This window comes from Larus michahellis, chromosome 12, assembly GCF_964199755.1.
Source record: "Larus michahellis chromosome 12, bLarMic1.1, whole genome shotgun sequence".
Lineage (NCBI taxonomy): Eukaryota > Metazoa > Chordata > Aves > Charadriiformes > Laridae > Larus > Larus michahellis.
The window spans coordinates 2,733,756-2,749,184 of record NC_133907.1 but is presented as its reverse complement, the minus strand read 5'-3'; the positions used below and the strand labels follow the sequence as shown (position 1 = coordinate 2,749,184).

The 15,429-nt window shown below is 54.6% G+C and overlaps 1 protein-coding gene across 1 annotated transcript; it reads left to right on the top strand.

Annotated features, from left to right (window-relative positions):
• The first annotated feature begins 1,090 nt into the window (after positions 1-1,090).
• Positions 1,091-14,265, top strand: GATA5 (GATA binding protein 5). The gene is made up of 7 exons (XM_074605201.1): positions 1,091-1,398; positions 2,150-2,746; positions 4,797-4,963; positions 10,254-10,379; positions 11,469-11,556; positions 12,170-12,294; positions 13,350-14,265. Exons 2-7 carry the CDS (start codon positions 2,227-2,229, stop codon positions 13,503-13,505), a joined length of 1,182 nt encoding a protein of 393 aa, XP_074461302.1. The 5' UTR covers positions 1,091-1,398; positions 2,150-2,226; the 3' UTR covers positions 13,506-14,265.
• The last annotated feature ends 1,164 nt before the right edge of the window (positions 14,266-15,429 follow it).

The following is a 15,429-nucleotide window of genomic DNA, read 5'->3' as shown; positions in this document are numbered from 1 at the left end:
CGGCGGGCAGCGCTCGGCGGGGCTACGGGAGGGCTCCCGGGGCCGAGGAGGGCCTGATCCTGCCGGTAGAGGCCTGCAGGCGGCGAAGCTCTGTCTGCCCGCGGATGGAGCAAGCGGCCGAGGGGACCCGACGAGGCTTTTTTTTTTCTCTGAGGAGGAGAGAGCCGACGCCTAGGGGCAAAGGCTCAAAAATTCCCCCGCAAGCAAAACCCGACAACGATGAAATTATTCCCTCGCCCCGACGGCGGGTGGGCACCGGGGGGAGTTAAATCGGCCAAATTAACCCGGGCTAAGCGGGCAGCGGGGACTCCGTGCTCCCTCCCCGCTCTGCCGCCCCTTCCCGGGGTCGCGCCGACGGGGAAAAGCGGGGAAAGGGCTTTTGTCCCCGTCGCAAGGCCAGAGCCGCTCGGTCGGGAGGGGGGGGGGGGTGGGCTGCAGGGAGAAGGACCCTCCCCGCGGCTCCCCCCGGGGAACAGCAGAGCCCCCGCAAGCCGAACAGCCCCGGGACCCGGCGGCCCCGACGGGACGGTGAAGGGCCGGAGCGCTGCTCCCCGGAGCAGGCTGAGAAAGGCAGCGCGGGCCGGGGGGCAGGCTGGTGAGACGCCCCCCTTCCCTGTTAGGATGGCGTTTATGGCAAAGCACAGCCGAAGCGCCCGCTCGGAGCAGAACACCGCTGGCCATGTCCCCTGCCATCCGACCCCCCCGCCGGGAAGTTTTCTGTGTGTTCCCCAGCGTGTACCGGGGAGTCGGGGGGGCATCGTCTCCCGCCGGGGTGTCGGAGCGACCCCCAGAAACGCAGCGAGGCCCGCAAAGGAGGGAGCCACCCCCCACCCCTCCCCGGGGCGGGGGGGGGGGGGCAGGCGGACACCTCCACCCTTGCCGGGGCGGGGGGGGGGCGGTCAGAGGGTGCGGGGTGGTGCGGGACACCCTCGGGGGCCGCATCCTGGCCCCGCTCCGGTGGGAAGCCGGTAAGCGCGTCCCCCCCCGCGCCGGGAGCGGAGCCGGCGGGATTTATGGTGTCCCCCCCCGCGTCGGGAGGCGCCCAATCCTGGCCGGGACCGGGGCTACCCCGCCGGCCGTCACGTGGGCCGGGCCGCACCGGGGCCCGCCGTAAAGAGCCAGAGCCGCCGCCGCCGCCGCCACTTCCCCGCCGGGCGCAAGCAGGGACGCACCCACGGGGGACGGCGGCGGCGGGAGGGGGGGAAACCGGGGGAGGGCAGCCCCTCTCCGCCTGGTTGTTTGGGTTTTTTTTTTCTCCTCCTCCCCCCACTCCGTAAACTTTATTCTATTTTTTTATTATTATTATTATTATTATTTTCCTGGGATTTCCCTGGATGGTCTGAGCACAGCTTCATGCCCACCCGGCCATGCCCGGCTCCGCTCCCGGCCTGCTGCCATGTGAGTACCTGTGCGGGAGGAGCGGCCCCGAGGCGGGGGGAGGGAACCGGGGATGCGGGGGGATGCTCTTGCGGTGCTCCGCGGCTTGAGCCCTCCGGCCGCACGGAGAGGCCCGGCTGAGGGTTTGGGCGCTTTTTCACAAGAAAGCGGCACCGCTGGTGAATGGGGGGGACACCGGGGATGTCCCCGGTGCGGGGCCGCTGCCCAGGGCTGCCGGGAACCCGCTGCCGCCCGGCCCGGCCGCTTCCCCACCGTGAAGGCCCCGAGGCGCACTCCAGGCCTGGGGCTTGGAAAAAAAAATAAAAAAACGTGAAGGAAAATACGTTGGGGGGGGGGAAGAAAGAAAATTTAAAAAAAAAAAAAAAGAAAAAAAAAGAAAAAGGAAGAAAATTTTAAAATGGGAAAAAATTTTAAAAAGGCCAAAAAAAAGAATGTTTTTTCCCGGCCCGTGGAAGTGCCGGGCGGGCGGTGGGAAGGTGCCGGCGGGGCCGCTGCCCGTTGCGCGGAGGTTGTTTCTCGCCGTGGCTCCGCCGCTGCTCTCGGCCCGGCGCCGCGGGCTTCCCCCGCGGGACGAGCTGACCAGAGGAAAGTTTAAAGGAAAAAATAATAATAATAATAATAATTACAAATTTCAGTCCCTGCTTGAGGCAGGGGAGAGGCGCTTTGGCCGCGGGAAGCGCCGGCGGGTGCGGCGGGCCCCGGGCCGGGCTCTGCCGGGTCTCAGCCCGCGGGTCTCGGTTCTCCCCCCCAGGTGCCTCTGAGTGAGCCCCTCGGCAACGTCGGGGCGCAGCTGGCCGGGCCCTGAGCAGCCGCCGCCGAGGACGGAACATGTATCAGGGTCTGGCCCTCGCCCCCAACCATGGCCAGTCGGCTTATTCCCACGACTCCAGCAACTTCCTCCACTCGTCGGCCGGCTCGCCCGTCTACGTGCCCACCACCCGGGTACCCTCCGTCCTCCAGACGCTGCCCTACCTGCAAGGCTGCGAGCCGCACCAGAGCCACCTCGCCAACCCCCCGGGCTGGGGGCAGAGCGGCGGCGAGGCCGCCGCTTTCAACGCCGGCAGCCCCCACCCGCCGTCGGGCTTCTCCTACTCCCACAGCCCGCCGGGCAGCAGCCCCCCGGGCCGCGACGGCGCCTACCAGGGGTCCCTGCTGCTGGGCGGCGGGGGCCGGGAGCAGTACGGCAACGCCTTGGTGCGCTCCGTTAACGGGTCCTACTCCAGCCCCTACCCCGCCTACGTGACCCCCGAGATTCCGCCTTCCTGGACGGCCGGACACTTTGAGAGCAGCGTCCTGCACAGCCTGCAGACCAGGCAGGCGGCTTTGCCCGGCCGCAGGTCCACCTTCGGTAGGTCGCCGTCAGCCCCTCACCGTCGCCTCCGGGCGCCGAGTCGTTTCCCGGCTCTCGGGGGTCGTGTTGGTGGCCCCGGCCCCGGGGTGAGCTGCCAGCCCCGACGGGAGAGGAGGGGATGATTTTATCCAGGGATGGAGAGATGGTGCGGGCACGGGGGCTGTGGGGGACGGAGGTGGGGTATGGGGGGGTGTGTGTGGCACGAAGGGCAAAGACCACGTTTCAAAGGAGAGCAATTCCGCCGCAGGACAGAGGAGGAGAGGCCGTTCAACCCCTTCCCCCCCGCCACCACCACCCCCTCGATATCTCCTTCCCACAATATCGACTTTGTGCCTGCGCTTCAATACTTAGCCTTGTGTTTAAATTAGCGGGGCAGATTTATAGCTCCCTCCCTTTTAAGTAATTTATTGTGGTAAATTAGTTTATATTTGAACAGACTCTCGGTCTCCTAATTCGCCTTCGCCCAAACAGGTCCGCAGCTGCGTCGCTCTGCGGCCTTTGGAGAGACACTGAAACGCGCTCAGGCGTTGAACAATAAACCCCACTTCAGTTCGTTTCCATCCACACCGGAGGGTCCTTTTCAACCAAGCCCCGCGCAAAGAAAATTTGGGATTTGATTTAAAAGGACTCTCCCTGCGCGGGGTTTATAACCCCGGGGGGTATTTCACCGTCCTCCTCCGGCGGGGGTTTGCAACGTCCTTTAAAAGCCACTTCAAGATCTCAGCCGCGTTATCATCTTCACTGCGATGAACCGAATTATCTTATCTTTACCCCAAGAACAAAGTTAAAGCAGGGCCGCAGCCCCCCTCCCCACCGAGCTGCCTCCCCGGCTCGGCTTTTCCTCCCGCGCCGGAGGTTCTCGGCAGCCGTTTCTTTCCACGATTTTCTCTTTGTCTGGGAAAATCCGTTGCGCTGTGCGGGAAAGGATCGCTCCGCTCCTGCCGAGGGAGGTGATGGCGCGGAAATCTCTTCTGCGCTTTGAATTTGGTGCTTTGGGATCCGGAATAATCGTCTCTGCCGTTTATTTTTGCTCTTGAATAGTGTAAACCGCTCTTAAGTAGCGTAAGCTATTCTGGTTTTTGTTTTTTTTTTTACATTTAATTAATTATTACAACTTTTTCCTTTTTTTCCTTTTTACATTTTATTTTTATTTTCCGTTTTCCCCTTTTAAATTTTTGTTCTTTTTCCTTTGTCTTTCCGTCGGATCATTATTAATATGAATTTATTACTAATTAGGAAGACGATCGAAGGTAAAAAAACCAACCAAAGAGCGCATTTTTCTTCGAAAGAAAATAACATTTCAGGCGGAGGAATTTATTTCAAAAAGAGAGCGAAAAGCGGGAGGGGGAAAGAGACGGACCCTCGATCGAGGGGACCCTCGGTTTTGCTCCCGGCTGCCCGTTTGCCGCGGAGCCGCTCTCGGGGACCGGGGACGGTGCTCGGAGCGGGCGGCTCCGCGGCTTCTTCCCGGGGCTTTCGGGGGGGGTGGGAGAAAAGTGAGGAAAAGCCCCCGTTTGGGGCGGCGGGTGATTGTTTCCCGGGGAGCCCCGGGGCGAGCGGAGCCGCAGCCCCGGCGTGGCTCCGTGGGCAGCCCCGAGCCCTTCCCCAGCCGCGCAGCCACAAAGGCGCCTTGATGGAAATCGGGAAAATCGCCACGTTTTGAACCCCATCCCTCCACCACCCCACGCCCCCATATTTATTTTTGCAGCCCGGTGCAGGGATAACCCAGCTTTCTCCCGCTGATGCCCGTCCCCATCCCAGGGAGACCCCAGCCACGCTCAGCCCTTTGGGGTCTTTTGCGGTGGGGATGGGGGATATTCTGATTTTGAGCAAAATACTAAAATATTAAGATGTGGGAGGAATAAAGGGGTTTAGTCCCCACTTTGTAGGGTGGAGGTAAACTCCCCCCGGGCAGGGATTGTCCCTCCCAGCGGCGTAGTGGGGCACAGAGGACCAGGGACCCTCTGCCACAGGGTCCCCGTGGGCCCGGGTGGCCCTGTGTGGTGGGGACGGCTGCTGACCCTCATGCCTTGGGTCTCTCTTCCAGAGTACCTGGAGGAGTTCCCCGGGGACGGCCGGGAGTGCGTGAACTGCGGGGCCATGTCCACGCCGCTCTGGAGGAAGGACGGCACCGGGCACTACCTGTGCAACGCCTGCGGGCTCTACCACAAGATGAACGGCATCAACCGGCCGCTCAAGCCGCAGAAGAGGCTGGTAAGAGGGGGGGGACACCCTGCAGGGATGCCCCGTTCCACCCTGGGGGGGGCTGGAGGGCAGGAGCTGGGGGGCTGTTGCAGTGTCTGCGCTCTCGGGGTCTCTGTACTTGTGTCAGGGCCTGTTTGACCCTCGGTTCTCCCATGAATAAAATGCCGTCAGCACCGTCAGGAGCCGCTTGTTGTGGTGCGGAGCCGTTCCCGCAGTGGGCATGTTGCTTTTTATTCTATTATTATTATTATTATTATTATTATCGTAATCATTATCATTATTATTATTTCCTAGTTCTTCATGCAGACACCCATGGTCTAGGCAGGGCAGTTGAAGGGGGGACGGGGCTGATCCTGAGCTGGCCCAGGAGGGTTTGCTCGCGATGGGAGCAGGATGAGGCCCAGTTCCCCCACTGCCTAAATTGGAGATTTGGGGCTTGGTAGTTCCCAGTTTCTCTGCAGGTTAAAGCATTAATTCCCCTCCTACGTGATATTGGGCTTCCTCCAATTGGGATCCCACTGTGAGAGAGGAAAGGCGCCTCCTTTTTTTTTTTTTTTTTTTTTTTTTGTGTGTGTGTGGAGTCGCTTTGGGATGTTTAAATTTGGTGGTAACAGTTTTGGTTTCAGAGCCTGTCATCAGAAGCCGTCATTACAAACAGGATGTTTGTCGGAGCCGTGCTGGGGAACAGCTGGGAGCTCCTTTTGCTTTTGCTCGGGGTGTACTCCCGCAGTTATTTTTTAGCATTGCAAAACAAATTATTAGCAATAACCCAACAGTGACAAGTTTCTGTGTAAGAAAACCATAAAAATAATAATAATAACAAAAAAAAAAATAGCTGGGATTGAGCAAGATGTTTCATTCTGATTCCGATGCCGGAAATGTGGCTCTGGATTTGCAAAATGAAACGAGCAGCGGCTCCGTGGAAAATCACCCTGTTTTGTTCATCGCATCAAAATCGAGAGATTTCTGTGAAACATTTAGCGTGATCCGATGGGATTTGCCTGTCTGACCGAGACCCTCCTGGTCTCCTTTAACGTAACGACACTAAGTCTGCACCCCGGCAGCAGGCTCTGGTCGCTGCCGTGCCGCAAATCTCCCGAGTTACGTTGCTGAATGTTTCGGAGTAAATACGCTCCGTGCAGAGAGAGATCGGGGCAAACCAGTTTAAATCCAACTCCGCATTTCGGACTGGGATCAAAATGTGGCACTGGGTGAAGTTCCAGGGGGTTTTGCCTTTTTTTTTTTAACAGCTTTTCCCCCAAAGGAATCGGAGAGGTCTCGCGGCTCTTTGGTATTTTATCCGGGCGCGTGGGAAGGGAGCCAGCCTTGCCTGGCCTGCGCCCGCCGCCCGCGGGACCCCACGCTCCCTGCCTGCGCCTCTCTCTCTCTGCTGGCGGAGCCCCACACGCGAGGCATTTTTCGGCAAACATTTCGACAACGTTTTCCAGTGGAGAAAACTTGTTTGCAGAATCGAGACCGTTTCCCAGGGACGAGCAAATCTTCGCCGGGAATTATCAAAGCACTTCCAACCTTTTTTATTGTTATTTTGGCTACCAATGCAATAATGATAAAGCCCAAAGGAAAGAGCTGATTCTTATCCAGGGGAAACGTTTCAGTAAGGTTGAAATACCTGAGGGGATTTTGTTTTATGGCATAGAAAAGCGGCTGCAGTTTTGACTTTTCATCCTGACTTTGGAATGAAACATTGCAAAATCTCGGGTGTTCCCAAGGGTTTGAAATGTCATGTTGCAACAAGTTCTGCCCCGTCGGAGGAAGGGGGATCCACTGATGACGGGCAAGAGGGTGCCAGGCGTAGTCTGCAAATCCACCGCTGAGGGAGCGACCCGCACCCCTGGGGCTTGGGATGTTCCTCCCCCGAGTGTTTCCCGTGGCGGGGGATGTTTCCCCTGCTCACAACCTCACCCGCATACGCCGGGTGGGAGCAGAGCGGTGAAGGCAGTGACACACCATCGCTCTAGGAACGATGAAATCGGCTGTTTCACAACGCGGTGAAATACAGACACGGGGAGGAAAAAATGGTCGCTTTTGTCCTTTACGTTACGACCTTTGTTCTGTAAGTAGACGCTGTGCTGGGAGTTATTCCGACTTGTGTTTTCACAAAGCAAAGTCCCGCTGAAAGCCCCGGAGAACGCGTCGTGGCCCAGATAACGCTGCGGGAATGGCGTCCTGCAGCTCGGTAGCGCTCAGCTTGCTCGTGCGTGGGAGAGGGCGAGCAATAGCAGTGTAGTTTCCAGTTCATTTTTTATTTCTTTTTTTTGAGATAAGGGCAACGTGCTCTACACAGCAGGGACAGCCGTTTTGCTATGGCCTGCGTCTGGACTCAAAGCATTGTGGCTTTCGGCAGAAAGGATTTATCCTAAGGCAGGGTGGAAGCAGCCCTTTATTTTAGGCAGTATCTTCTCTAGCCAAAGCTTCTTGGTGCGTTTCACGGGATGATACCTTAGACCCAGTCCTAAAAGCCAGCTCGCGTTTACAGGCCGGGAGCGGGCGGTGGAGGTGGATGGCTCCGTCCTTGGGCGTGTGATGGCCCCGTGTTCAGAGCAGGGCACGGAGGGCAGCCCCGTGGGCGCTCGGCAGCCCCCACACCATCCTCAGGGGCAGGACTAACCTGGAGTTGAGTTTTTGCTGGTTTGGCTCAGGGGGTATTTTTTCGGCCTGTCCTTTTTTACAGTTTGCAATGCAGAGTGGGTTTGGTGACGCTTTGGGGGAAGGTGGAGATGGGACTCATCATGGCGCTGGGACAATCTAATGCCATGCAGCGTTCATGGCGTGTGCCTTGGCTTTCTCCTGGCCGTCAGTTCCTGCTGCTCCCTCGTCCTCCAAGGTGCCGGTTTGCCCAGAGCCGTGGTAACAAAGGCAAATCTCAGAGGATGCTGCTGCCTTTGGCTCTGAGCCTTGGGTCTGCCCGCTTTCGGGAGCTGAGCACGGGTATCTCATCACACTTTGCTGCAACCTCTTTCCTACCCACACCAGGTCCCCCCCTTCCTGCGGTCAAGGGGGACAGAGAAGCGTTGATTAAATCTGAGGGTTCAGAGTCTTCTTTTTTATTCCTGTGAAACCCTGTGGTTTCATTTCTGCCTTTGAAAAGGAGGTGAAGCAAAGTCTCTGACGGCTTTGGGCTCCCTTGGAAGGACCTGCCCCACTGGCTCTGAATTTTTCGGGCTCTCCAAGCAGTGCTCACACGCGGTTGATTCCATAGGCACCAACTCACCGTTCCTTGAGCTTATCAGCAGCACTTGGCTGTCAAGCCCAGTCCGTGAGGAGTTTTTGTTTGAGTGTATGCTGCATTTGTATAAATAAACGCTGGAGCACAATGTTGAAGTCAACAACTTCCTAGACAAGGTCAGAATGGTACAAAGGCAGCCGGGTGGAGGCAGGCAGAAATGCGTTTTCTTTTAAGGGAACTGCTGGGAAACCAGCAATAACGTATTGTACCCTCGTCCTTCAGTGAGCAACAGTAGCCTTGACTGTCTCTTTCTTGCTAAGCTGGCAGGTTGTGGTGCAGGGCCAGGTTCTCCTGGGGTTTCTGGGGTTTAAGTTGTAGTATTTAGTCATGGAGGATGGTTTCTGCTCTCCCTGGCTGTGCAAGGAGGAGGAGGCAGCCCACGGAGTGATGTGCAGGCGATGCAGAAGGTACACACAAGCCGCAGACGAAGCGTTGTAGGAAATAGGGACAGCGCGTCCCTCGCTCCCAGGGACCTGCCATGGCCCAGAAATCTTGGGGCTTTCCAAAGGGCTTTGCGTTGGCCTTCCTCCATCCGCAGGCGATGACAGATGTCACCGACCCACGCTGGGCACAGTTACCCCAGGGCTGAGAGCCTCCAAATTCCCCTCCGCACCCACGGCAGGACCTCAGGGCCCTTGCACCCATCGGGTGCTCGGCGCCTCCCTCTGCTCTGTCAGGGCTGGGGTCCCTCCTGGCTGCAGGGATGAACGGCACAGCCCCGGCAAAGGAAAGGCTTTGGGGAAGCTCTGTGCCTGCTCCGGGATCTTGCTGTGACACCATGTCCCATATTAGGGACGAGGATTGCTGTCCCCTCCTCTGTGCCAGGCCTGTCAGCTCACACCTCCGTGTATTATTATTTTTGCCTGGTTATTTCTTGAAAGCTAAATAATTTCCAAAGCAATACGGCTATTTGCAAATAGTTGCCGAGACCTCTTTGCTGAGCAACGAGTGAATCAAAGGTTGGGCATGTCATTTGTGTCTCTTGAAACTCAAAGCTGGTCTTTATTTGACTGCTAACCTTGTAAAAACATTTCATTTTTATTCCTGCTCTTCCCACTTCATTCGTCATATTGCTCGGTCGTGATATCAAGCAATAATGGAAGAATAAACAAACAGGGAGTTCTTTATAGCCCCCATCACCTATCGTCTGCCTTTGGGAGGAATCAAAGTGATTTTTCTCAAGGCTGAAGAACGTATTCGAACACCTGAATGTGTAGAGCCTGTGATATTACTTATGTCACTGGCATCTTATACTTAGCGAAGGCTTTTATTAAAATAGTTTCAATACCTAGTGTTAAGAGACTTTTCAAATGAGCTGACAAGTCTGTATATAGAATTTTCCAGTGGCTTGGTGTACAGTTGTCAGAAATAAGTTTGCTGCTTCTGCCAGAATATTTTCCTTCTCCACTTGGAAGTATTAATGTTTCAGAGCCAGCAATCACCGCACTCACAAAATATGTCATTAATTAATGTTTTCACGGTGTTTCTGCAGCCTGTAAGAGAACAGATTGTCTGCGAGACGTGCGAAGAACAACCTCCCTGGTCCCATCGTGGGCCAGTTCAGTTTGGTTCTGCTCAGTTCAGCCAATTGATTCCAGTTGTCTTAAACCAGAGATTGATTGGGATGTTGCTAACTTTAGTGGTAGTTCTGAGTGCAGAAAAAACAGAAGAGTTCACTGAAAGCATGAGGAGTTTTCTTCATGCGCTTAAAGCCTGGCTGGCATTTTCCATCTCTTTCTCCATCTGAGTGGATCTCCTGAAGGGAAGTTCTCTGTGCTCCAAGTCCTGATCACTTCCAGCAGATTTGTTGGAAGTTTGAGAAATGGCCTGCAAAGATATTTGACAGGTTTATCAAGCTCAATAAAAAAAGCACTCGCAAATTGGAATGATTTCATTTGAATGTAATTTCTTTGATCCAAATTTGGCTATCGTGTGTGTTTCACATTTTCCAGGAAATTGATGTAATTGGAGTTTTTATTTTCATATGAAAGGAAACTTCCCAATTAGTCATTCCTATGTGTGCATTCATGTGTCTGTTTGCTTGTTTTTAAGTCTTCATCTAGACGTGCTGGCCTATGTTGCACTAACTGCCACACAACCAATACCACCCTCTGGAGAAGGAACGCCGAAGGGGAGCCCGTCTGCAATGCCTGCGGCTTGTACATGAAGCTCCATGGGGTGAGGAGCGTGTCCGCACCGGGAGGGACCCTTTGGGCGCTGGGATCACCACCCAGCAGGTCCAGGGTATCAGGTCTGGAAGGACCAGCCTCCAGACTGGACCCAGAAGAGCCATAACCCCGTCCTGTCTGCTTGCGCGGTTAAAAGCTGAGTCTACTGAGGTTCTCCAGAGCAAGGCTAAGGGGGTACTGGAACACTCTCAGGAGGTACATGCATAGAGGAGAGATTTTTGTCATTGGGTGGCTCTTAATTAGGTTTTTTGACAAGTTATTCTTAATGATTAGACATTAGGATGAAGTTCTTTCCAATGAGGGTGGTAAGGCACCGGAACAGGTTGCCCAGAGAGGTGGTGGAGGCCCCATTCCTGGAGACATTCAAGGCCAGGCTGGATGAGGCTCTAAGCAACCTGATCTAGTTGAAGATGTCCCTGCTCACTGCAGGGGGGTTGGACTAGATGGCCTTTAAAGGTCCCTTCCAACCCAACACATTCTATGATTCTGCTCCCCAAAAAGAAAGCTTACCAGGCTCCAGTAGCTGGAGGTGGAAGCTCCCCATATACAGACTGGAGATAAGGAGCGTATTTCTTCTAGAGGTGGTAATTAAGAATGTGTGAAGGATGCTAAGGAGTCCACGTGGAGGCTGGCTGATAACAGTTATCCACAGAGGCTGGGAACTGTTGGTAACGTGTCCATCAGCCAAAGAGGAGACTTCATCCCTCCATACAGGCTGCTTCAAACTTCTGCCATAAAGGTTAAAGTCGCTTTGTCCCATGACCGTCCCCTCTGAGCCATGTAGGCTTTCATTCTGTCAGTGTAATTTAATAGGGTGCTGTCATAAAGGTCACTTAATAAATCAGGAAAAGGAAAATAGGAAATAAAGGAAAAAACAAAATTTGTGGGAAAGCCTTAGCTGTTAGCCTTATACATCTTCCAGCCAAGGCCTGTTGCAGAGAAAAATAGCACTTAGTGAAGGACAAGGACTTTAGGGGCTTTGCATGAGCTACGGCACGTAAATAGAAGAGCAACACGTGTGTGGGAAGGAGCTAAGTAAAATACAATATTAATGATTCCAAACTTTATGGATGTCAAGGTACCACGACCTCTGGCCATGAAAAAGGAAAGCATCCAGACGAGGAAAAGGAAGCCTAAAAACATTACCAAAGGCAAAACCTCAACAGGTACGGTGCTGCTGTGATTCATCGCAGGGGCTTGGAGCATAATTCACCTCAGCATGTTTTCTGCAAGAAATTATGGTCGTTAGAAGATAATCTTGTGATTTTTTTTCCCTGGTGATTGCTTTAGATGTAGGGCCTGTATTTATACGTAGACCTCACGTGGAAGGAGGGTGCTGGGTGGGAAATCTCACCGCTGTCATGTTCCCGTGAGGTTCCTCTGCGCTGTGGGCACCTGGCTCCAGCCCAGTAGCCCTTGTGTTCAAGCAGATCTGGGCTAAATTGAGTAATGGGAAAAAACAGGGCTGGGAACGGTGTGTTAGAGCCAAGGAAAAGGTACCAAGATGCATTCAGCATTAGCCCGTCCAGCCTGTACCAGGACCAGCACTGCTGGGCTGTGGAAGGGAGCTCCTCCTCCTCCTCCTCCTCTTCCTCCTCCTCCTCCTCCATCAGCATCTTGGCAGCCAAATACAAAGCCTTACCCTGACAGAGGTGCGGTGGAGAAAGGGAACAGTAAAGTCATGCCATGAGATGTCATGGTAGCCATTGAAATATAAATTTCCTTAAGAGCAGATCTGCACCCGTGTTGCTTCATCATCCTGTACCGATTGCCTTCCAGGGTCTACGACTTCGGTCACTAACTCCCCTTCTTCCATTACGAACTCAGACAGCACGGTCACTTTAAAGTCAGAGCCCAGCACGACCTCGCAGTATCCCGGACAAACCATCGTGTCGGTGTCCCAGGTAAGGCACAGGGATGGATGGGGTGGATGCTCCACACGCCTTGGTAGCCGCTCACCTGGGGAACCTTGATGAGGCCTGGAGGCTTCATTGCACTGGGGGCCACCAGCCTGATGGACTGCCTCAGATTGAGGAAAGCAGGGAGCGTGAGCCAAGATGTTGTGTATCAAGAAGGGCTCCAGCCTGTTGGCTCCCCATCGGCTCTTCCATCCTGCAGTGGGGAACTGGGAGGTCCAAGCCCCACTGCCACGGAGGTGATCGGTGGTGAACCAGCTTTGGCGTGGGGGTGGGTTTAATTCTCAACTCCTGCCGTGAAATCCTGGGAGTTACAACCCTGTCGAGTCGGTGAGATCAGCCCACGGTGGAAACCTCTGTACCTCTCAAGAAAAGGCTCCCTGGGCATACATTATCTGCACTTTATAGCCCTGAGGTGCTCAGCGCTCCCAGAGCTGTAATGCTGTCAGAGACCTCAGATTGCTTCTGCCCCGAGCATTTCTTTGGGGCGGGTTGCTATTTTGTCTTGGCGAAGGAAAAAGTGGCTCTAAATCAACATGCGCATCAAAATTTTGGGACCCAGCGCTATCTCTAGGCTGGATCGAAGCCCCCCCCCGCCCCCGAGCTGGCTATGTGTGGATGGAAGGGAAGCTCAGCTCCAGCACCCGAGCACCTGGCGCGGCGCCAGCTGTGCCGTATGGGGGAAGGAGCCGGGGAGGGGAGGGGGAATGTGGGGGTTTTTTTTGGCTGAAACGGATAAATCTGATTTGTGCTGCACTCTTAAAAAATATACACGCGCCTAGAGATCTCCAAACTGGACATGTTTAGTCAATAAATAAGTGCAGATGGGCCCTGGGATGCCTCCTCCCCGCTTGGTCCTTGTGCTTGCTGGGGATGGAGCACCTTTTCTGCCCGGCTCCGAAGGGCAGCCGTAGCATCAGGGATAACCCACCCTGTTCATAACCCATCCTAGCCCTACCACCGCGTTATGCCGAGGGGCAGAGTGACCCGTTGGCTAATAACAGGCTTTCTAATGACTTTCTTCTTCCCTTCCTCCTTCCCAGGCACAGAGCCAGTCGGACGAGGCGCTGGCCGGCGGCCCCGGCGAGTTCAAATTCGAGCCCGAGGACTACACCTTCTCCCCCACCACCATGGCCCCGCAGCCCGGGCTGAGCGTGCCACTCCGACAGGACTCCTGGTGCGCCCTGGCGCTCGCCTAGAAACCCCCAACCTCCAGCGAAAAGCCTGGGGACCAACGTTTTCGGCTGGCCCCGCGGCCGGCGGAGGGGCAGGAGGACGGGCTGCCCCAGCGCCTCGGGACTGCGGGGAGTGGCGCCGCGGCCACAGGACGGGTTTCTCTTGGAGGATGCGCATTGGAAAACGCTGGCTGGAGGGGGCCGGGGTGGCCCCGCTGTGGCACCAGCTCCCCAAAAAAGCTCATCCTGGGCCGGAGCGACCCAGGGTTGCCTCCCCGAGGCCAGGGCCCCGGCGCTGCCTCCGTTTTCCTGAGGAAAGCCTTCCTCCTTTGAGACGAAACCAGCAAATAAATGCATCCCAGAATCTATGTTTATTCGCAGTGATTTCTCCCTCCTATGACTCCTCTGTGTGCAATTTATTCCACTTTCCAATAAAGACTGTAATAACATGGCACCAAATAACTTAATTTTATTAAAATGTAAACTGCGTGGCCTCTCTTATGTTTTATTGGCCACCACAGGATGAAAAGAGGGGGGGGGGGAAAAAAGCAACGGTTGTTTTAAACATTTACTGTTTTATATTAAAAACGATCATCTCTCTGTAGAGTGTTAGCTTCTGAAGCGGTTAGCGTCTCAGCACTGGGCTGATGAGTCATACGTGAAATAAACACGCTGCTCTTCCCTTTCCAGCTCCAAACAAAGATTTTTTTTATTATTATTATTTTAGGCAAACCACATGACAAAAATGGCCGAAACCTCCCAATAATAAAAAAAAATACTGAAATACTGGTTTTTCTTTTGTATTTCGTGATTGGTTTTGATATTGCCGACTCTGGGCATTAGAAAATCAGAAGTTAGTCCTCCAAAAGTTAAGAGAAAGGTTCGAGGGACTGAAGAATAAAGGATGTGTTGGAGGTATATTTGTTTGCATCCAGTTTGGGGGATGTTTTGAATGGAGGATTTCCAGCTTTCAGCCATTCAGGGCAAAGATTCATTGTAAATTATTTTAAGAAAAGCCAAGTGGAAAATAATGTCTTGGAGCTGAGCTGTAGCAAAAGATCATCAGTGATGCAAAACCCCAAAGCTGGCAACAGCGCGTTTCCACAGCTTCTCGGAGAGGTGGGCGATGGGGAGATAACGCTCTGCTGGGGGCATGCAAGGGGGTCCGGAAGCTCCCGAGGAGCCTGGTGGTGAGGAGAAGACCATACCGAGGAGAGGAGATGGGTGGGAAGCGAAGGGGGAGCAAGGTCATGAAGTTACTTCTATGGCCTGTTGTATTTGTTATTTCTAAATAAAATCCCCAGCCTGGCTGGACGGCTATTTATGGCCAGGAAGCCGTCAAGTAATAGTTCCTTAATATAGAAGTTGACCTGTCCAGGGCTTCCTGGAGCAACTCTTCCTCTTGTCAGAAGAGATGGATCGCTTGATTTTTATTATAAACAACAGGCTAAAGATGATGAGGGAGAGTGAATCTGACATCAAGTCGCAGTTCAGCTGAGATGGAGGACGATGCTTTCCACTGTGCAACCCTTGCTGGAGGAAAGGAGATGCTGCAGGCGCTGGGGAGCATCGCTCCCCTCCAGTGCTGCCATAGCGCAGAGGCTGGTCCCTCAACGTAGCCCTGTGTGGGCATGGGGGGCTTTCAAGCCACCCTTTTATCAAAGCCCATGGATGAAAACTGTCTTTAGAGGAGTATTTCTTGTGCCTCCAGAGCTTCATTAGCAGCTCGCATCACACCAGGCTGCAGCGCCGGGGCAGGGGTATCCCTCCAGCGCCGGGCTGGGCAGTGGCACGCCGTGTTTGCGTGGCTGGGCTCTCACCACGGATCCACGTCTCCGCTGTTTGTTTTTCCACTCTGTGGCCTGCCAACATCCTCCGCAGAGCCAGGCACGGCCATGCAGCAGATAAGCCAGCAGCACGGGGCCGGCAGGGTGACACCGTCCCCAAA

Bases quoted from the DNA above. Each gene is read 5' to 3' on its own strand.
- GATA5 (XM_074605201.1), top strand. From the start codon at position 2,227: ATGTATCAGGGTCTGGCCCTCGCCCCCAACCATGGCCAGTCGGCTTAT. The intron at 2,747-4,796 runs GTAGGTCGCCGT...TCTCTCTTCCAG, and splicing joins CGGCCGCAGGTCCACCTTCG to AGTACCTGGAGGAGTTCCCC. The intron at 4,964-10,253 runs GTAAGAGGGGGG...CTTGTTTTTAAG, and splicing joins TCAAGCCGCAGAAGAGGCTG to TCTTCATCTAGACGTGCTGG.